This window comes from Lepidochelys kempii, chromosome 7 (assembly GCF_965140265.1).
Source record: "Lepidochelys kempii isolate rLepKem1 chromosome 7, rLepKem1.hap2, whole genome shotgun sequence".
In the NCBI taxonomy this organism is placed as follows: Eukaryota; Metazoa; Chordata; order Testudines; family Cheloniidae; genus Lepidochelys; species Lepidochelys kempii.
The window spans coordinates 46910253-46932345 of NC_133262.1; the positions used below are offsets into that span (position 1 = coordinate 46910253).

Sequence of the window (22093 nt, forward strand, 5' to 3'; positions counted from 1 at the left end):
GATATCCACCTCCTTTGATTGTCAGAGAGCTACTGAAGTACAACAACAGTACAGGAATATTCAGTTTAAAAGATGGTATCTGAGAAGTAAAACTGATGTTAAGTCTATCTGGAGCAAGTTATTGTAGCGTTTGTTTCACCAGGCCCCAATCCTGCAATCCTTACCATGGGCGCAGTACCTTACTCCTCAAGTAGCCCCATTGAAATCAATGGATAAAGTACTACTTATGTGAGTAGGTGTGGCGGAACTGAGCCCCAAATGCATTAGTGTGTTATTTAGAGACATTATTACCATGAACAAATGGGTTAATTGTGCACTAGTTGAGAGGACGCCTTGTGCTTAGTCTAGGCAGCTCTATGGTCCAACATCATTTCACGATTTGACCCACAGGCTAGGAGGGCTCGTACCTCATGCAAAGGACCATGTGGATATTACTGCGAACCAGTCCTGTGTATGCTGCCATCAGGTTAGCCTTGGTGGGCTGCTGCCCTAGGTCCTGAACGATTGGCTTCATAGTAGTCATGATCTGATCTTGCTCATCTGGGGCATACAGATTGGGGATGTCTCCGGAGTTCAACACATTGTTGATATCCTCCAGGAAAGACTCACTTTTAATCTAGATGGAAAAATAAAAATAGTGGTAATAACAGAGCTGGTTCTCCAGATGTCATATAAATCACAACCCCAAATATCTCAGCTTCCATGATAGGAGATCCCTTGTAAAGCTGACTGGCTTCCAGTGGAGTGTGCTATGATGCTTGGCACGTATCAACATTTACAAAACAACGTTCAACCATTTCCTGAGGACACAGAACCATTTCGCAGAGCTCACAATCCATGGTGAAATTCTGAAATATGACCTTGTTATTATTAAACTATAGTTTAAAGAAATGGGCCAATGTTTTCAAATTTGGATCCCCAAAGTTAGGCACCTAAATCCACATTTAGCTACCTAAACAGAAGTAATCTCATGTTGCTCAGCACCTTTGAACATCAATTCCCAGTGAAGTGTCTAAATATGGCTAGAAACCTAACTTCAAGAACCCAGGTATGAAAACAGACCCAGCTTTTTAGTTACCCCACAAGTGGAACCCACTGACATCAAAGAGAATTCCACAGCTGCAGAATCAGCCCTGGCATGTATTGAACCCGAGTGTCTCTCTGGAAACAACTATTCCAATTTTCATTTCCTGTGATGACATCAAAGAAGACTGGCGGGATGTTGAAGAAAAGAAGGATATGATTGGCTCAAAGTGAAGTCATCATGTATTTAAAATTCGAGGAGAATTTCCCAGGAACTAGTGCTGAGAGGCATGCCTGTTTTTTCAGCCATTCCACTCTGATAACACTCTGGTACCTGTGAGTCTGTGAATAGAAAGGTAATGGGCAGTCTCTGCAGGCCAGCCTTCAGCATGATCTTCTTGACATCTTCTCGCCACTCTGCCATCCCATAGTTTTTGGAAAGTTCAATCTGGAAACATTCATAATCAGCCCTAGAGGGGAGAGAGACTCAAAGTAAAAATCATGCTCTAAACAGGACTCCACTTCTTTTATAAGAGACTCCAGACACTCCAGGATTTTTTGTATGTGAAATGAACATATTGCATATGTTTTCTTACACCTCCTCATGATGAGCATGTTGCTATCCTTATGCACATTTCACTAGGAGCATGGTACTGTAGTGCAATCAGAGATAAACGAAAGGGAGGGTTGGAATAAAATCTGCATTTAGCCCGCAAAAGGATTAGTCCATTCTCCTTAGAAACGCCGTGTGTATTTTTATAGAGCTGTTCTCTATATTCATCAGTCCCCAGGACCCTTTCCCCCCCAAGTTTACACCTCTCTGCTATCAAGATACATACCTCCCAGCCCCTGGCTCTGGAGGATGGCTTGGCATTGTTTTCACACCCTGCCAATACCATGCCTTACTAAGGGGTTACTACTTTGTAACTCATGCCATTGCTTTCCTGCTGTCCAGAGCTCCTGCTGGCATGGGAGAGAGACCAGTGTGTGTATCTCATACTGTTGTGTAGAGCACACCACTAGGCCGCTGGTCTGGGCTGGATTAGTCTTGGGTGTTTTCTCATGGGACAGAATGGGAGGTGTTGAGAGCTAGCACTACCATAGCGGCTATGGTATTAATTAACAGACTGTAAAAAGAAAAGGAGGACTTGTGGCACCTTAAAGACTAACAAATTTATTTGAGCATAAGCTTTCGTGAGCTACAGCTCACTTCATCGGATGCATTCGTATGAGATTCATAGAAAGGCAGCCCTGGCACATCTGCTCGGTGCTGGCCATACAGAAGTCTTTTTTCTTACATGTGAGATGCCAGCCTGGTGAGAGACTCCCTTCCGCTTCCTCCAACACCCAAGAGGAGAGCATTCCCCAGTGCCTGACGCAGGATCCGGCTGATCCGGCAGATGTGCTGCATAGCATCCATAAAGAGCACCAGCTTCATCTTGGTGGTGTTGATCTGATTGTACTCGTCCATGTACTCCTCTATCACACGCATAAGCTGCAGGCAAACAGAGACAGATAAGAACAGGAACATGGCAAGTGCAGCAGCTTCCCAGAGGCAATCCAAGGGAAAGACCAGCCTCTCATGGCAGAAATCATCCTTGAGAACCACATGTAGGTAGAAATAACGTACACCTGATGTGGTGCTCACTCCAAGAAGGGGCTACCAGCACTACATCTGATCATCTCCTGCTGACTAGGCCACGGAGTGGTCTATTAGTGGCCACGTGGGTCTCATTCTCTGGACTCAAGATGGAAAGAGAGAAATGAACCAGAAAAAGACTCACCTGAATCCACCCCTTCAGAAAAGGGGAAATACTACATTGAGTTTAACCTCCCTAGCCAAAATGTCTCAGCCACATGATTATTTAAACAGTATCTTGTGCCAATTCCATCAGGGTCTTCTTCAACAGTGTTGCCCAGAGGTTAATGCAATGGACCAGGGGTTAATATTTTATGGGTTCTACTCTCAGTTCTGCCATCAATTCACAGTGGGAACTTGGGCAAGTAACTTAATCTCTTGGGCCCGGATTGAAAACAATGGAAATTAGAAGTCTAAATGCTTTTGTGGAAATTAGAAGTCTAAATGCTTAATCTCACTGTGTGTTTTGTCCATCCATAAAATGGGCATGGGTACATTTACCTACCAGAGAGGATGTTGTGAGGATGAATTAATGAATGAATGTACTTCATTTAGCAATCATGAGATGAGAGGTGATGATATTATTATTTGTTTCTGGTAGCAAGTGCAAACTATATTGCTCATAATTAAAATCTTTATAATTTTACCTTTTGCTTATTAACATTACCACAGTAGTACTACTCTCCCCCCAGTAGGGAATCCTGCAGTAATGATAGTTACTTGTAAAGGTCAATTGTAAAGATCTTACTGGCTAGCATTGTCCTATTGAACATAAAGCTGGTATTCCTCCTAGTCTAGTTCTGAGTGTAGCACTCAGGTTAGGAGGGTTGGCACAGAAGGTTGCCTACTGCTCTTTGCAGGATCATTATTACCTGCCCAAACACCAGAAGAAGTAGGGGAATTTGGAAAGACATCACTTCCTAGTTCAATTCCATTCAGGTCCTCATATTGTGTCCATCATACATTTAGAGCCTAGCCTGACCTGGTAGAGCCTTACATAGTTGGCACTGGGTATGGGATCATATCCTAACCCCCTCAGCACAGCCTGGCAATGTTAACACTGGGTAGGTGACACATTCCAAACACTCAGCTAGAGAAGATCCATAGTTTGTATCAGCTATGCCTTCTTAGTGTTGAATAGGACTGAATACAAGTAAAAGAAAATCATAAAAATAGGGAGAAATCAAAAGCATCCTACCTTTTCCTGGTCATCAATTAGTTCATATATTTTGACATCAGCACCAGGCATCATGAAATCCCCAAAGAGAACTGGCTGGTAGGGGATAACCTCCTCAAAGGTGGTGTCCCACTCTGCCATCATGCTTTTCATCAGATCATCAAACCAGATGCGGTCCTCATCATTAACCAGGCGGTCACGGAACACGCGGCAACTCTCATGATACCAGAGCCTGAGCAGGTGCAGTTTGTCCTGGAAGAGAATCTCAGTGAGATATGTCCATTAGGCTACGAGTCCCTCCTGCAGGATTGCTAGGTTACCTCCAGAACATGTGGTCATTTTCTAACTCTCAGTTAGAAAAGGAAGAATTTGGAAGGACGCCACTAAGCCCCTTTCTGAGCAGCATTCCATGCTAAAGCAGGTGCTCTACAGAGGGGTTAATTAACACTGCAATAAATATCTGTGCTATTCTTTCCCATGCCGGGGTAACTTTAAAATCCACATTGTTAGAGTTCAATCCATCATCTCGTATTAGATTTTAATTCTTCCTTCATTACTATTTTCACAAGGTCTGAGAGAAAGACCCTTTATGATAATCTAACCTGCCTTGCAGAATACAGGCCAAAGAACTTCTGCCAGCAATTCCTGTAATAAATCCATATCTTGCTACAGCATATTCTTTAGAAGGACATCCACTCTTGATTTAAAGACTCCAAGTGGTAGAGAACCCACCACATCCCTAGGTAAACTGTCTTCCCCCCACCCCCAGGGAAACTGACCCAAGACAGCATCCTGGGTGTTGGAACTCCTCCAGCAGCATCCATTCCAGGTTACAGGTGATTTCATATTTATAATTGTGCAAAAAGACACAACAAATCGGGTATTTCTGTGCATTTATTACACGCTGGGTAGTGTCAAAATGCACAAGTCTGAATAACCTGGGAAGTGCAACAAGCCCCTGCTAATAATGCAAGGCCTCGGGCAGCTTCTTGCCTTTTCTATGTCTATTTTGAACCTTGACCTGCGTACAGTGAGATCTGAAATTCCCCAGGCAGTACAGAATGATGGGAGATAAAATGGTGGGAGGACTCACCTCGATTTTGCAGGCTTCAGCCATGAGCATCCCCTGGAAAACTTTGGAGAGGTCCCTCAGATTAAAGGTATAGTGCGACTTTGCTGGGGTAGGCAACAGTTGGGACGTGATGGTTGAATACACACGAATGGTGGCATCGACAAGGGGCTCATTCAAGTGCTCGACTCTGGGGGCTCCCGCTGCAGGAACAGAAGGCAGCGGCATTTTTGGGGTGTGAAGGACTGACAGAATTCAAGCACAATAGACAGGCAGACTGACACTGATGCCACCATTGCTATTGTTCAGTAACACTCATTGTGGACCTTGCCTGAGGACCTGGCCATCTCCTCAGCTTGCCATTCTTGTTGAATCTGCAGCCAACGGGCACAGTGTTGATCAATGCTCAAGGGGAGACTCTCCACCAGTCATAGCCAGACTTTGTCCAACTAGTCCACACATGTGAGCTCAGTAATGAAGTATCAATCCTGTCCTACCAAGGGGGCAACCTTGAGCTGCTAAGCAGCAGCTGCAGTACAAGGATCAAGCTCAGAAGCATCAGTAGAGACTGAACATGTACAAAAAAGTATCTTATGTGTGGGGACAGATTAAAGAAAAGAGAGTAGGAAGCAGTGGAGGATGTCACTAATAAGGGAATGGGGGGGGGGGGAGCCTAACGAGCACTATGTCATCTTGGGTTTCTGGGATACATTTGTCATACATCAAACTCAATTAGCTTGGGGTCCTCAAGGAAAGATTTTCCTTGATGGTGGTGAATGGCAGGATTAAAAGCATGCCAGTTACCAAAAAATTTTTTATCCTAATCCAATTTCTTATTAAAAAAATACCTTTGTAACACCCGTCACACCCTATAATCATGCCCACTTTTTACGATGCCCACTGAGATCCCACCCACATGGCCAAATTCACTGCTTGTACCTTTGACCCAAACCCACAGACCTTGCTACAGTCCCAAGTTCATACCTAGGAGCCAACATATCCTGTCGTTGCTTAGAATCTCTGCATGGGTGCCCGGAAATCTCTGCTTTGACCCTTGGTTACAGCTTGATGTTCTATTCCTTTCCAGTGTTTACACTCAGATGCTCAGCTCTGTGGATGTGACCTCAAATTCACACCTTGGTCCCAAACCACCCAGCTCAGGCCCATGGATGGGAATAAAAATCAACCAGAAACTGACAAATGATGATGAGTCTATGACACAAAATGAAATCAATTCTAAGAGACCTGTTTTATTCTGAAAATCATTTCTCTGGGTGGCTACAGCACCTTTGCAGACTCCAATACTCACTGCTCAGCTGTTCATAGACTACAGCTGCTGGAGAATAAAAGAAACCCTTGCTTCTTCCACAAAGTCTGAAGCCAGCAGAGATCATGCAACACATCTTGCCCAGTCATCTGGGCAAATGTCACAGTCTACTGCAGGATACAGGTCACTCACAGTTTTAGAATCCTTCTGAGCACTCTGTGAGCCCTGTCCTGTTCACAATGTATGGTTTGTGTTCTGTCACTCTTACTTACGGACTGGATCTCTGAAACTTCTTTCTCCAAGGAGTCCAGCTAGAAAATCAAGGAAGAAAAACAAAGATTGTTTTCTATTGGCAGAGATAAATAATATCCACAGCACTCTGTCCACCACAGAGCAAATCCTTTTTAAGAGGACTAGGCTATGTCAGATTTTACGTACAATTTTCAGGACCAGATTCGCTATGGTTGTAAATTGGCACATCTCCACCGAACATGATGAAAATGTGCCAATTTACCCAAGCAGAGAATTTGGCCCTGTGACTGAAGTGCTCCCCCATTGCTCAGAGTCAAATGATAGTTTCTCAGAAACACTATCCATTCCAGATTCCAGCATTTCTTTATCCCCTCATTAGCTTAATTCTTAACCAACTGGGGATGTAGATGGGCAGAGACTTGTGAAGTGAAGAGGAAAAGCCTTGTGTCCTCAGAACTTACCCATCCAGCTGCCAAGAATGGTGGAGAAGATTGTCTTCTTGCTGCTGTCCTCCATCTCCGTAAAGGAAAGATAGTTGAAATGGCGAGTGAGACGTGGCGTGATGGCATTCCTTCCTCCACCTGGGGGCCCCATGGCACCGATGAAATTAATATCCACCAGGCTCTTAAATGTACCTGGGAAATAGTCCAGAGGAGAGTAATGGCATAGCTGCATGCCAAGCCTAAACCAGAAATGTTTTCTATGAATCCTAGTCTCACTCGCTAGCTATGTATAAACACTGGAGGCTGGGTACCTCTGCATTAGCCTAGTTAGCCAGCATGCCAACCCTAGAGAATGTAAATAGTGTTAGGCAAAGAACCTGGATCATACCAATCTGTTTCCTGTCGTACCAGCCCCGGTGGTCCATCCACTGCCGAAGCAGCTCAATTGGGGGCTGAGCGCCATAGGTCTCCAGTGCTGGCATATTTAGGTCATCAATGAAAAATATGAAGTACTTGCCAAGAGGAGGACCGAATACCCCCTTTCTCCTGCAAGGATGGAGAAAGTATGTGAGAATGGAGATGGCTGAAGGGAGCACAGCCCAACGCTTCCATCACCAAAGCACTCCTGACATAACCCAGTCCAAAGGACCCACTGAATAAGCTGTCTGTGGAGTCACCCCCCTTCTCTGGATCTGCATTCCACCCCCCCTCCATCTCCCGAAAAGGCACAACACAGTGTTCAGATGAAGTCCTCTGGTTACTTCAGAAGTCTGTCTCAAGTTACACCTGTGCAACCCCAATGAAGCCCGTACAGTTGCAGTGGTGTAAGATCGACCAGAATTTGGTCCCATCAGTCTATTTGCCCCCCTTGATGGAATGCATGCGTGACCCATTAATGATGATGAGAGTCACCTGCATGTCTCAAGTAGCAAAATATACCCCTAAATGTTATATTTTCAGTCAGGAGAACTTGAAGTGAATCAGAGAGAATATCTTATATGGGCTTCACACAATCGATCACTGGATGCATCAAACCAGATTGTGAATGGTGAAGGGTAAAGCAAGTCTCTTTGGGGTTAAGAATTAATGCTGCTAGCCCATGCTGGATGATTCTTGGCATGCAATGGCTAACGTTTCCTCCCCTCACCAGTTTCCTTGAAGATCCAGTATCCGGATTTCAGGAATGATCGCTGCAAGTTAGGCCAAATTGTGTAGCATTCAAGGGATAACAAGGAACGATGCAACATCAACAGACTCACACCACTGACTGCCTTTTATTGGCCATTGCATCCAATGTTTCTAGCCCTCCCTGATCCAGAGTTAGGATTGGAGTGCCTTTTATTTCCCTCCGCCACAGTTACATTTGGACTGTGTCCTTTCAGTGCTCAGGATGAAACTGAAGGGCAAAGGTATTAACAGAGAGGTATATCAACGACAGGAGTGCTGCCTTCGCTAGCATAAGAGTTTTGCCTTTTATCCAGTTTGCTGTCAATGAGGTCCTGGGTTTGGTTGGCTGAGGTGCGAGCAGAAAATGTTAGGAAGTGAGTGATGTATTCTAGAGGCAAGTTCTTCAAAAGCTTGTCTGAAATAGTGAGAGTCTTCCCAGTGCCAGTCGGACCAACACAGAGAACCTGCAGTGAGAAAAAGGAAATGCAATCATCATTGCAGTGTAAACCCGGGCAGATGGAATAATCATTTGCCAACTGGTTTGCTTTCACTGTCTCAGCTGGGACGACACAGACTCCTACCAAAACCAGTCAAGGACAAAAAGTTTACTCTCTTAGTTAGGGAGGCAGATCAGGATAACAAATCTCTCTCACAATGAAAAGAACCAAACTGGAAAAGTAGGGGAGGGAGCCCTGGAGAGCAGGGAAATCTTGGTGGTGATTGGTCGACCTGTTGGAGCAAGTGAGGCTGAACCCAGCATCTGCACTGCCTCGGTCTATCTATGTAAAGTTGGCACCCGCTCAGTTGCTGAGGGAAAGGAATAATGATGCTTGTAAGCCAGGTACCACTTCCAACTACAGGAATGAATGTCTGCAGCAGGGGGAGAATCTAACTATATTAGGTATTTCTAAGGCACCTATCACCATATAGAAAATGGGACCACAGCCAAAGAGACAAAGGTTAAATCCAAAAGCAGAGGCAAGGTCAAGACACGTACTGGTTTTCGATTGGTGAGCAGCATTTCCAGCAGATGGGCCATCTGGACAGTATTCATTGTGGGGATTATAATGTCACAGAAGCTTGTGTCAGGGACTATGGTGAACTGTGCAGCGGAATCTATCCAATTCACCCAGCCCACCTGAAAGACAGAGTTGTTACTGGAAGAAGCAACTGCCTATAAAATGGTGATAATAAGAGTCAGCACTTATACTGTGCTTTTCCTCTTCAAAGCTCTTTGCATAGATTAGGAATGGATTTTTTAGGTGTCCTGATTCCCAGTCCCTTGCTCTCCTCTCTACAAAACCTCCCTATATATTATTGTCCCCCAAAGCAGCTGACACTTTTACTATGGACTAAGGGCAGCCTGAGGGTTAGCGATTGTTGCCCCCAAAGTAACTCGCTCTTTAATTCTTTCCGAACACTTGGTTCAAATGTTGACAGAACATTTGAGATAGCTGCAAGAACAGACAGTACCATTAGACAGAGAACTAAACCATAAGGGGGAAATAGATCTGACTGAAAAAGAGGAAGACTGTTTCTTTGGAAACCTTTCTTTATGTTTGTTGCAGTCTCCATTCCTGTGTTCACCTGAAACGTATGGGGCAGGGAGGCTGTATGTGTGAATGAATGAATGAATGAATTACCATCCCACTTAAAAAAAGTCAGAGGCCAAAACCTGCTAGCTCAAGGCCAGTCCAAAGATTAGGGAATGGGTCCACCACTGAGGCTCAGAGAATCCTCTTCCAGATTCCATTTCTGAGGTGCAAATAGCTCCAATGCTGCCTCTGCCACTGCTCAGAGAACCAGAGAAATGCAGGGCTGGAAGGGACCTCAAGAAGTCATCAAGTCCAGCCCCCTGCACTGTGGCAGAACTAAGTCAACCTTGACCATCCCAGACAGGTGTTTGTCCAACTTGTTTTTAAAAGCTTCCAATCATGGAGACTCCATGACCTCCCTTTGGAAGCCTATTCCAGAGCCTACCTACCCTTATAGTTCGAAAGTTTTTCCAAATAGCTAACCTAACTCCCCTTGTTGCGAATTAAGTCCATTACTTCTTGTCCTACCTTCAGTGGACATGGAGGAAAAATTGATCACCATCCTCAACATAATGGAAGACTAATATCAGGTCTCAGTCTTCTTTTTCAAGACTAAACATGCCCAGTTTTTTTAACCTTTCCTCATAGGTTCGGTTTTCTAAACCTTTTGTTGCTCTCCTCTGGACTCTCTCCAATTTGTCCACATCCTTTCTAGACTGCAGTGCCCAGAATTGGACATAGTACTTCAGCTGGGGCCTCAGCAGTGCCGATTAGAGCAGGACAGTTACCTCCTGTGTCTTACATACAACACTCCTGTTAACAAACCCCAAAATAATATTAGCCTTTTTTACAGCTGCATCACACTGAGGACTTATACTCAGTTTGCTCATGGCTATCCCAAGCACCAGCACCATGAAATTGACATGAATTTTCTCATTTTTACCTCTCTTTCCCTCTTTCCCTTCCAGCCTTCTGAATAACAGCAGTGAAATTGACCAGACTTTGGACATTTCCCAACCAGGGGAAAGCCCTGAGCAATGGCAGAGGTACTGGAACTGTCTGCAGACTTGCATTTGGAAGATCTGCTTCACAATCACAAGGGTAAGAAACCTGTTTTAAAGCACAATGTTCAGTTTCTCCTTAGGCCTGGTTTACACTGCGGGGGTGGGGAGGGGGGAATCAATCTAAGTTATGCAACTTCAGCTATGTGAATAATGTAGCTGAAGTTGCTCCCCTGTCAACTCTGCCTGCGCCTCTCACGGCGGTGGAGTACAGGAGTCGACAGAAGAGCACTCGGGGCTTGATTTATCGCATCTAGACTAGACATAATAAATCAACCCCCGCTGGATCGATTGCTGCCCGCCGATTCGGTGGGTAGTATAGACATACCCTTAGACATCTCCACCCAGTATGGCAAGGCTCCTGCTCGATCTTGGTGAATAGATTTTACTGCGTGTGCAGTACCTTAGCCTTAGCTGCTGGTTCCTCCCTTCTATTCTTTAGTTTGATGAATTGCTCGGCTTTTAATACACAAGTTCGAGATGGGTAGAGTCTTTACCTCCTTGACAACATCTTCATCTACATCTTCCTCAGGATTGCTGAGCCCAGCATCATCCAGTTTATAATCATAAACCAGCCCCTCCTCTGGGAAAAGTAACTGGATCTGTGGGAAATAAAGCAGAGCATGAATGTCACACTTGGCTCTGCTCCAGATCAATTGACCAACAGGAACCAGGCTAATGTGGAGAACATTGCTTTTCAGCAATGAAATTCTGTCCAGTCCATATGGCTTATCTCTGTCCTCTTTTCTAGAGGTTTTGATGAAGATGTTCTGATGATCCCCAGGAGGAACCCTTGCACAAATCTTCTGGAGATTCAGGGAGCTCTGTTACCCGTGTTACCAGGTGCTACCATCATGAGCTAATATTACCTAATAACATCCACTTACCTGTTCACTTGCCATCTTCTCTCTCAACCACAAGCTGAAGACCACACGGCTTTGGGCATCTCCAGTTGCACCCACACTCCAGATCAAGGAGAACATAAACCAGGGTTCAATCAGTTCCCCAAGTCGGTCAGTCTTCTCACGGGGAAGCTTCCTAATTCCCTGATCATCCAATAAGCAGAGTAAATTTAATGCTCACACACGCAGTTCAGTTGGACTGGGGATTAAATATGGACACCTCACTGAAAATCTTGACACCTCCATTTAGTTTATTTACTGCTTTTCTGAATGATTCTTAGATGAGTCCATTAATTACAGACTGTGAGCCAAATTCTGCTCTCAGTTACATTCGTGTAAATCTGTCACTGAGAGCAGAATTTGGCCTGTGGATTTTAATGCTAGAATTTCCTGTCTCCTTCAATATCAATACAAAGAAACTACCATCCCAGGTGTATTCCTAAATATAAATGTGCAACCTATTTCATCCAGCACTATAATTGTGGAGCTACTGTTGTAGTTAGCAGATTATCCTCTTGCTTTATAGTATAATCCTCTATTGTGTACAGAGCTAGAGTCATCCTTCCCTGGTGTATTGCACATAATCCTCAATATAACCATGCATTCAGCATGAGTCAGGGCAATGCTATATGTAGATGAGCTTCAGAGTAACTGACCAAGCTCCCTCCAGCACTATGCACAGAACACATTGTTTCCCTGTAACTTCCATCCTGTAATGTGCACCAGTTGGTAGCTCTGGTGTTCCTCCTGCACTCTGCAGTTTAACCCTCTAGTGCTATGACCAGCAAGAGCAACAAACAGATTATACAAAAATTCCTACCTCAATGGGAATGAAAGGTTCAAAGAAGCACTCCAGTAGTTTGAGAAGGCTCATCGTCAGGTTACTGTTTGTTGAGGCAATTATCTCTTTCACTGATCCCCGGACAAAGCTGATGGACTCCTGCAAGTATCAGGCAGACACAGCTCAGCTCCTGGGCAATCTTCCTTTCAAGAGTTTATTTACCTCCTAGGGCTCAGTTTCCCCTTTTCTCACTGCATGTTCCATTTATCAGGGAGGTCACAGCTGAAAATTCTGCTATTTCAAGCTGTGCCCCAAATACCGATCGCTTCAGCCAGAGAATGGAGGCCGAGAAAAGAGTCTGAGTAAACCCTTTCCGTTTAATACTGAATAGATTATAATACAGTAACAGTCCTGCTCTTTTTGCCGTCATTGCTGATAAATAGCTTTTAAGATATTTCTGACATTACTCTGTTGCTCTCCGTCAAAATGATGGAAATAGCAAGGCTCAGTTTTACAATTCAGAGCTACGTCCCTCCATGGAATAACTCCATAGAAGGAAACAGAGTTACCGCAGGAAAGAAGTTGGTGTGCTGATTATCAAAAAACCACACAATCCTTCGGACCAGTATGAAGAAGTCACATCTATATGGATTAGTGAGTACACAAGCTATTAAGACCAGCAGATTCACTCTGGGTACTGGTAGCATTTAATCATTTAGGCATTTAATTTCAGATGCGGCTAAAATCTTAGCTCTTTAGAAGGACTGACTACTCTCAAACTAACCCAACAGGTTCTGAGCCACTGGCATCCTAAAGCCAGGTCTGTCAGATAGACTGGAAGAGATCTGGAACATGACAAGAGCTCACCTCTAGAAATCTGCTGAAGAGGGATGTTAACTGCTCTGAGAAAGGCTTCATGATGTCTGGAATTTTCCTCAGCCAGCACTCAGTGAAGGGCTTGAGCCCCAAGAGGCTGGGCTCCAGGTAAACCATGCCACACCGGGAGACTGTGGCGGGGGAGGCAACAGCCAGGTCCTGTACTTCAAACATCATGGTCATCATCTGAAAACCGTGGATGGACAACAAGGATCTGTCAGCATAGCTCAGCCTTAGGAAAGACAGGATCCTAGGATCTGTCAGCATAGCTCAGCCTTAGGAAAGACAGGATCCTAGGATCTGTCAGCATGGCTCAGCCTTAGGAAAGACAGGATCCTAGGATCTGTCAGCATGGCTCAGCCTTAGGAAAGACAGCATCCTAGGATCTGTCAGCATGGCTCAGCGATAAGGTCACCTATTTGGCTCAAAGGAGTCGGTTCTAATAATGCAGTTCTCTGCCACTGGTGTTGGGAGGGAAGCAGGTAATGCCGCAGGGGAGAAAAGCGAATGCTGGGGCTTCCTGGGATTTCCACCTCAGTGGACTCAGACTCAAGCTGGGATGGTCAAAGAAGCAAAAGAAGTTAGAGTTCCCAATGCCCCTTGAATGTCAGTAGCATTTGGCCTAACTCTCCTTTGAAAATCTGAGGCTCAGTGCCTGCCTGCACAGGCATGGCATATACACTGCAGTCAAACAGAAAGAACCAAATGTAGCTTGTCAGCTCTTTAGAGCAGAGACCGCCTTGTTGTTCTCTGTCTGTACTGCAACAAGCACACTGGGGTCTCTTAGCTATACAGATGGTAATCTCCGCAGGAATCCGTCCTGCACATAACGTTGACTGGAAATGCAAAGGCCATTCTGTTCCATGTTAGAGCGAGTGAACAGAGGAGAGAACAGTTAGAGAGGACAGAGAAACAGGACAGCAAGAGAAGAGAGGTTAGTCACCTCTGTTAGCTTAATGATTTCTCCAGAGCTAAGACACAGCTTCTTATTATCATCTAGCACGGTGTTCATATTCTCGATCCAGACTGCATCGACTGGCCCATCAAACACATACCATTTCTTATTCGTATCACTGGCGATCGCTCCCACCCGAATGAGTGTTGAAAGAATCCCATCCGTCCTGTAACATGGGAGGAAAGAGGCAAGAGAAGCTGTAACAGTTGCTTTCTCTATATCTATCTCCAAGTGAAATTCTGACCCCGTTGAAATCAATGGCAAAATTTCCACCAATTTCCCTGGAGCCGGGATTTCACTCTGGGTTCATATACTGTGTATCTGAGTGCCTCACGAGTTTATTAAAGTGAGCAGATAAAGATGTCTCTCTCTCGCTCTCTCTCCTTCCCCAGTAAATCTCTAGAATCTGCACAGCCTTTTAGCACAACCTCTTTAGGAATGATGTGGCTGAATCCACCCCACTTTGTGAGTGAAGACCCTGATTCCTGTTGCTTCTATGTACATAGCACAACATTGACACTAACAATGCAGCCATACAGTGCCAGTGGTGCTGCTGGTGATGGGTGGGATAGTGGAGGAGAGAGTGATGGATGTTGATGTCTGGGATTTAATCTGTATGTGAATGTCTACAGTGAAATTGCTGCTCAGACCCTCAATTGCATTCCCATTATTAAATAATTATTGTTATTTATATAGCACCACAGATGTTCATGGCCCTTGTTACCGAGTGCAAAAGAAAACAGACTCGTCTGAAGCCCAGCTGATTAAAAGAGATGGATTTATGTCTCTAAATGTGTTTTATATGGAGACTGTATTTTTTGTCACACTGATATGTCTATGTGCTGCCCTTGGGCAGGAACCACATAGTAAATAAGCTGTCAAGCTTAACTCGAATTTACTATAGAAATATCCTTCAATAAAGATTCATTGGAGCCCAGAGCTAGTGAGCTTCAGGGTACAGTATGAGAAATTCATTTTGCTTTCGCTTTTCTCAGAGGTTTTTTTTTGGTTTTCATAGTTTTCTGGAATATATGTTCTTTAACTTTGTTCCAAAGCATCTGGCTGGTATGACAGGAAGCATTAGAATAATGCAAGTGGATCTTACATTATAGCATGTGGATCTCCATCAATCCACCAAGCCTTTCTGAGCCAGCTTCAGAGAGGAACATTTAGAAACCTCGCCAGTGGTAAATGGGCTGTCCAGAAGGGTAGATGACCCATCAGAGAGTCTCTCAATAAGGGGTCTACATAATGGGGATGGACAACTACTGAAATAATAAGTATGGGGGAGATATTCAAGCAAAGATAGGCTCCTAATTCCAAATGGCAGGCAATGAGAGTTGGGAACCCAACTCCTCTTTGACTATCTTCCCTTAGTTACAGAAGGCCATCAGCACAAGCCAGATTTACATGGCACAGAAGGCTTTCTTCACTTGTGCCTCTAAAGCAAGTAAAGCTCTTTAATGTACTGTATCCTAGAGAGTTCATAGACCTAGACGGACGACAAGAAGCTCTAGATCAGATGAGAAGGAGGATGGTGGATTTTGTCCTTTACCATTCATGCGTTAGCAAGTCAAACTCTCCATAAAGCTGGCCCATAGTGATGGATTTCGGATTCAGTACAAAGTAATTGACTGCTTCATAGTTCCCACCACTGACCGAAGGCTGACCTTTCAGAGAGGTCATTGCAGCTGCCAGAACTTTGTAACACTGCAGAGACAGAAGGGAAGGGAATTAAACATGGCTTCTATGACAGCAATCAGAGGGGAAGTAAGCTCACAGGGACATGATTTAGAAGATAGTGAGGAAGGAGGAAATGTAATGAAGGACTTTGCGCAAGTGTCTGGAAGTAGCCTGGGAAATGGATCTGTAAGAAAGAGGCTGATCACAGAAAAGAAGGGAAAGAACTTAAATCACCAATACTAGTGGTTGGTGAAATATCTGAAGATCCAACATCATAGTAGTTGAAGCTGGCCAGCCTCAAAGCCATCCTCAAACTTCTGCATGGAACTCTGAAGTTTAGGACACAGCGAGTAAGCCTCAGAGACTGATCACAAAGCCCAGAAGAGCAGGTTGCTAATATACTTCACCACAGCTACAAATCCAAATTTTCATCTATATTTCAAGTCAGAACAAAAACCTCTCACTCCTATAGCTCCTATGCACAGAGAGGCTGAAAATGCTACAGCATTAGTGTTTTGTGCAAGATTTAACACTCTTCTATGATTCCCCATTCCACTCCCATCTAGCTATTCATATACATGCAATGGCTGACTGTACCCAATGCAGCATCTCAATCACCTTTACCTTTGTTTTCCCCGAGCCTGCTGGTCCAACCAGCATGAGGCCGTGGCGCACCACAGTGGTTTCATACAGCTGGATGCACTTTGTCACAAAACCTGAGAAGGAACAAGATTCTGAATGTGGATCTTGTAATCTGTTTCACTTGGCAGAAAATCCGAGGGCTGCATGCTCCAACTGGCAGACCATATCTCATAAGCCAGTGTGGTTTTATTGGCCTGTAATGACTCTGGCTCCAATCCAGCAAAGCACTTGCTACGTGCTGAACTTTAAGCAAAAAGCAGTCCCACTGAAGACAATGAGACTAGTCCTATTCTTAAAGTTAAGCCGGTGCCACAAAGTTAAGTAGGATCGGGGCCCCATAGGTAGTGATGGCATATCACTGGTTCTTTTGGCCAAACAGTCATTGGCCATAATCATTAGAGCAGTGATACTCAGACCTCAGTGGTTCAGGAGCCAAATTAGCAATGAACATTGCCCAAAAGAGCCACCAGAGTGTGAATTCAGTGTTTCATTTACTATTTTATCTATTTATCTATCTATACATATACACACATAATGTGTATGCACATATATTATTCTGACAGCAAAATGACTGACCAAGTATCAGAGTAGCAGCCGTGTTAATCTGTATTCGCAAAAAGAAAAGGAGTACTTGTGGCACCTTAGAGACTAACCAATTTATTTGAGCATAAGCTTTCGTGAGCTACAGCTCACTTCATCGGATGCATAAAGTGGAAAATACAGTGAGGAGATTTATATACACACAGACCATGCAAAAATGGATGTTTACCATACACACTGTAAGGAGAGTGATCACTTAAGATGAGCTATTACCAGCAGGAGAGTGGGGTTGGGGGGAGAGAAAACCTTTTGAAGTGATAGCCTCCCAACCTGAACCAAATACTCACCAGCAACCACACATCACACAACAGAACCACTAACCCAGGAACCTATCCTTGCAACAAAGCCCGTTGCCAACTGTGCCCACATATCTATTCAGGGGACACCATCATAGGGCCTAATCACATCAGCCACACTATCAGAGGCTTGTTCACCTGCACATCTACCAATGTGATATATTCCATCATGTGCCAGCAATGCCCTTCTGCCATGTACATTGGTCAAACTGGACAGTCTCTACGTAAAAGAATAAATGGACACAAATCAGATGTCAAGAATTATAACATTCATAAACCAGTCGGAGAACACTTCAAGCTCTCTGGTCACTCGATTTCTGATCTAAAAGTGACTATTCTTCAACAAAAAAACTTCGAAAACAGACTCCAACGCTGAATTGGAATTAATTTGCAAATTGGATACAATTAACTTAGGCCTGAATAGAGACTGGGAGTGGTTGAGTCATTATACAAAGTAAAACTATTTCCCCTTGTTTATTCCTCCCCCACACACTGTTCCTCAGACGTTCTTGTTAACTCCTGGATATGTGCTGGAAATGGCCCACCTTGATTATCACTTCAAAAGGTTTTCTCTCCCCCCACCCCACTCTCCTGCTGGTAATAGCTCATCTTAAGTGATCACTCTCCTTACAATGTGTATGGTAAACATCCATTTTTGCATGGTCTGTGTGTATATAAATCTCCTCACTGTATTTTCCACTTTATGCATCTGATGAAGTGAGCTGTAGCTCACGAAAGCTTATGCTCAAATAAATTGGCTAGTCTCTAAGGTGCCACAAGTACTCCTTTTCTTTTGACCAAGTATTATTATTTTATCAACTACAATTGGTTCATAACATAGCAAAAGCCTCCTGATTGCTTTAGATTGGTTAATAATTAAATCACACAGTGTTTTAATATCATGTGCTGCAAAGAGCAGCAGGAGACACATAAAAGAGCCACTTGGTTCTCGGGAGCCTCAGTCTGAGTATCACTGCATTAGAGTAATTCAGCCCTTATCAATCACCCACTGCCTTAATATCTATATCGTATTTCAATGGCTCATTAAAGAATGATGCATCCAATAACAACAACCGATGACACCACATTCTGTATTGGATCCCTGCATTTCACTGTTTAGCACTGTCCCTGAGTAGCATGGCACTGAATAAAAGGAGCACCTGGTATCATGTGCAGTATTAAGGGGAAACAGCAAAACAATGTAAAAAACAATTGTTTTTAGCCCTTTACTGATCCTTTATAATGTATAAAGATCGTCTCAAATATGTGTTTTGGTTGTATTAATTTCTGACTTTTATTTTGCATTGGAAATATCAGGTCTTGACTTATTCCATTTTTCTGGAGGTCTCTGACAAGTTTTGGAGACATTGAAAATGACACCATAGCTGGAGATTGAAATCCAAGGTGCAGGTCTCCCAGTGCAAGTCAACTACCTTCACAAAAGTCATCTAGGGGATGGGAGGGCTGCCACTTGGGCTTTAACCACCAACTGTGATGTCACTCTCCAAGTCCTCCAAACATTGCTTCAGATCTCTGTGAAAGAGAGGGAAGTCAGGGCCTGATATTTCTGCTGTACCAAGCAGTAAACCATTAGGAAAAAAGTTGATGCAGCTATTTTCACATGCCATAGAGGAAGCAGCACATGCATGTACGCGCACGCACACACACACACACACGCGTGCACGCTTTAGTTCACTTTGTCATTCACCTTAAAGAGCTTTTCCACTTACCCTCAACATCCTTCAGTTTGTCTTTGATGCAGGATTTTCGGATTGCATCTTCAAGGATGCCATATTCAATAGGCTCCTCTTTGATCTTGGGAAACAAGTCAGAGACAATACCATTGAACAGCTTGAGGTCATCCTGGAGGAACTTCGGTACATTGACATCCCGGATGGCCCTAAGGCAGATCAGGTCCTGCAAAGAATTAAGGACCAATAGTTAAACAAACTCAGCTCCCCTTCCTGCTTCCTTCTGCAAGATGTCCGTCACATCCATCATCCTCAGCCTGGTTTGCCAGGGTCTTCACTACAGAAGTCATGTCTATTTTGTTCTTTGCTTTTTCTCAGGTTGCACCTCTGTAAGCCTTTTAGAATTCTATCTCCCTGGAATTCTTACTGACTGCAGTGACCCCTGCAGTGAATATAGAACAATGTGTGTGGAACCATTATGGATGAAACTAGAGTGTACTTGCTTCATTCATGGTAGGATTCTCTCTCTTTAGGTTGCCAGCAGCTGAGATCACAGTCTTCACAGCTCTCATTCCAAAGTCATAGTGGTCCTGTAGCAGGCATGGAGGAAATGACTAAATTAGACACTAGTGTATCATCCTGGAACAATGAACCTGCAATCTCAATCTATTAGGTAGGGGGAAGGGAGTATTTCCTTGGAACAGCAGCTCTCCCGCCCACATCAGTTTGCTAGAAAAGCTAGAAAAGTCATCTCCTTTAATAGCTAGTCTTATGCCCCAGGAGCATTATCCTGGGTGAGGAGGTAGAGGGTAACTGGATGAAGAGAGATATTAAAAGGAACTGCTGTTGGGACCAAGGGTCATGCAAGAGCAGCTCTGCACATTCGTGTAAAGTATATGAAACAGCATGAGGGATAGCTGGGCCACAATTGGATGCAAATCAGCATTAAAGAAGAATGAAATGGATGAAGGAGAGCCACGGATGTGGTTGTGAAAGTGGGAAAGAATTGAGGGCCTGTGAAACATTAAGCTACTGTGGAGTCTTGAATTAAGAGAGACACTCCAATACTCCAGGCCCTTCCCATTTTAGAAAAGGCTATATATCAAGAAGTCACGGACCTGGCTGCTGAGCTGTTCCGATGACAGTTTGAATGTAGTGGTGATCTTCTTTGCTAGGACCTTGGCTTCATTGAACCCAAAGGAATAGAGAGAAATCTCTGCAATCATGGAGTAATCTGGAACCATCATAGCCACAGGACGGAAGAGAGCCTGGAACATACAAATCCATTAGGACAGGATGAAGACACCAGTGCTCCCTCCTCCAGCAGGTCTAGACCTGTGTGAATTCTATTCCTGGGCTGCAGCAGGAGCTTTAGAACATAAGAACACAAAAGCAGCCATACTGGATCAGATCAAAGGTCCATCTAGCCCAGTATCCTGTGCCCCAGAGGGAATGAACAGAACAGGTAATCATCAAGTGATCCATCCCCTGTCACCCATTCCCAGCTTCTGTCAAACAGAGGCTAGGGACACCCTCCCTGTCCATCCTGGCTAATAGCCACTGATGAACCTATCCTCCATGAATTTATCGAGTTCTTTTTTTAACACTTTTCTGTGGGATCTGAAGGATTCATGCAGGATTCATGCACTTGGCAACATTCAGGGCACACCCTGAGTGTTGTGTAGGAGCAGTACACACACGGCTCCTCTCAAGGGCATGAACCTTGGAAACTCGCCCAGATGACATGAACCGTGGGAAGCTTCCCAGGACTGGGCTCAAGGCCCGAGAGCAAGGAATGCGGTAGATAGATATTGGTAAATAAGAATATTAAACAAAGCCAGTATATTCCTTTTATCTGTTGGAGTATGTAATGCGCAGGACGAGGGAGAGAAATAAAAGAGAGGGTGGAAAGCTCACAAGGCAGACCAGCCTGCTTGCTTGCTTAAAGCCTTGTTCTGTCTTGTATTTGGACCGCAACAACTGGCGCCCAAACATGGGGCCCTCAGCACTCACCTCGCCCGGCAAGGGTTTCAGACGTGTCACTCATCCGCTTCGCGGATCCCAGTGAGTATTTTTCGTCGTGGTAAGTATGAGAAGCTCCCTCTCTGCTTTGCAAGTGCAACACTGCAATGAGCTACAGTATTTGCTTAGTAAGGCTCAGCATGACTGCCCCACTCGAGAACTCACTCTCCTGCTACAGGAGGTGAGTGCCCAATGCCCGTGGTACCCTGAAGCCGGAACCCTTAAGCTAGTGGACTGGGAGTGGTTGGGCCAGACATTGCACAAAGAGCCTCAGGCGCCCGTGCAGGCTTTACATGCCTGGCACCTCTGCCGCGACGTGATACAGCGTGTCGCCTCGGAAAGGCCCTCCCTTGCGCCAATAGAGAGGCTGGTGATCTCGCCACTCCCGTCCGCTCCTGCAGCCATCCCCCCTTCTGGTGATGCGACACAGTGTGTCACCTCGGAAAGACCCTCTCCCGTGCCAATAGAGGGGCTGCTGATCTCGCCACCCCCGTCCGCTCCTGCAGCCATCCCTCCCCCTGCTTCACCCCCAGTGCCTCAATTACTGCCGCCTCCTTTGTCTTCCCCTCTAGAGCCGGTGAGTGGTCACCGTCCCCCCGTGGGGCCCCATGCTCCGGCGCCCCCCGGGGGGTTCATCCACGTCTGCTCAGGGGCTTTCGCTGGTGCAACAAATGGTTCACACAGCGAAGACTCACCCAGATCTTACAGCAGAGGAATTAGCTGATCTGGTCTCAGTTTGCCTGGTGACCTGGCAGGATGATGGCCAGGGCAACCAGCTTGCAAACTGGGTCAGTTTGCCTTACTCGGTGACCAGAGAGGTAAAGAAAGCGATTCGCGAGTTTGACCTCACTAGCATGTATGTATGTGGTCTCCTTGAAGGGCTAGGTACTGGGTACACCCTGGTCCCTGAAGATTGGAAGGCGCTGTTGCGCATGATGCTGATGCCCAGTCAGTATGTTATTTGGCTTAGTGAGTATCGGCAGATGGCGGAACGCCAAGCCCAGGTATATAT

The 22093-nt window shown here is 44.9% G+C and overlaps 1 protein-coding gene across 7 annotated transcripts in view; it reads right to left on the reverse strand.

Moving 5' to 3' along the window:
• Window positions 1–22093, reverse strand: part of DNAH1 (dynein axonemal heavy chain 1) — a 141336-nt gene that overhangs the window by 53984 nt on the left and 65259 nt on the right. For 5 of the 7 annotated variants that reach the window (XR_012159887.1, XM_073352527.1, XM_073352528.1 and 2 more), the window contains 20 exons: window positions 20178–20327; window positions 19563–19649; window positions 19099–19285; window positions 16455–16546; window positions 15703–15857; window positions 14136–14313; window positions 13184–13378; window positions 12356–12475; window positions 11521–11679; window positions 11131–11235; window positions 9035–9175; window positions 8341–8501; window positions 7259–7416; window positions 6889–7062; window positions 6448–6486; window positions 4933–5111; window positions 3861–4091; window positions 2322–2518; window positions 1358–1493; window positions 408–616 (listed from right to left, as the gene is read on the reverse strand). Coding sequence is in view for 6 of the 7 variants with exons in the window: in XM_073352527.1 (XP_073208628.1) it covers window positions 408–616; window positions 1358–1493; window positions 2322–2518; window positions 3861–4091; window positions 4933–5111; window positions 6448–6486; window positions 6889–7062; window positions 7259–7416; window positions 8341–8501; window positions 9035–9175; window positions 11131–11235; window positions 11521–11679; window positions 12356–12475; window positions 13184–13378; window positions 14136–14313; window positions 15703–15857; window positions 16455–16546; window positions 19099–19285; window positions 19563–19649; window positions 20178–20327 (3053 nt within the window). In the remaining variant the exon portion in view is untranslated. The remainder of the gene's footprint in view (window positions 1–407; window positions 617–1357; window positions 1494–2321; window positions 2519–3860; window positions 4092–4932; window positions 5112–6447; window positions 6487–6888; window positions 7063–7258; window positions 7417–8340; window positions 8502–9034; window positions 9176–11130; window positions 11236–11520; window positions 11680–12355; window positions 12476–13183; window positions 13379–14135; window positions 14314–15702; window positions 15858–16454; window positions 16547–19098; window positions 19286–19562; window positions 19650–20177; window positions 20328–22093) is intronic. The other 2 variants (XM_073352529.1, XM_073352530.1) reach the window with 2 other exon arrangements.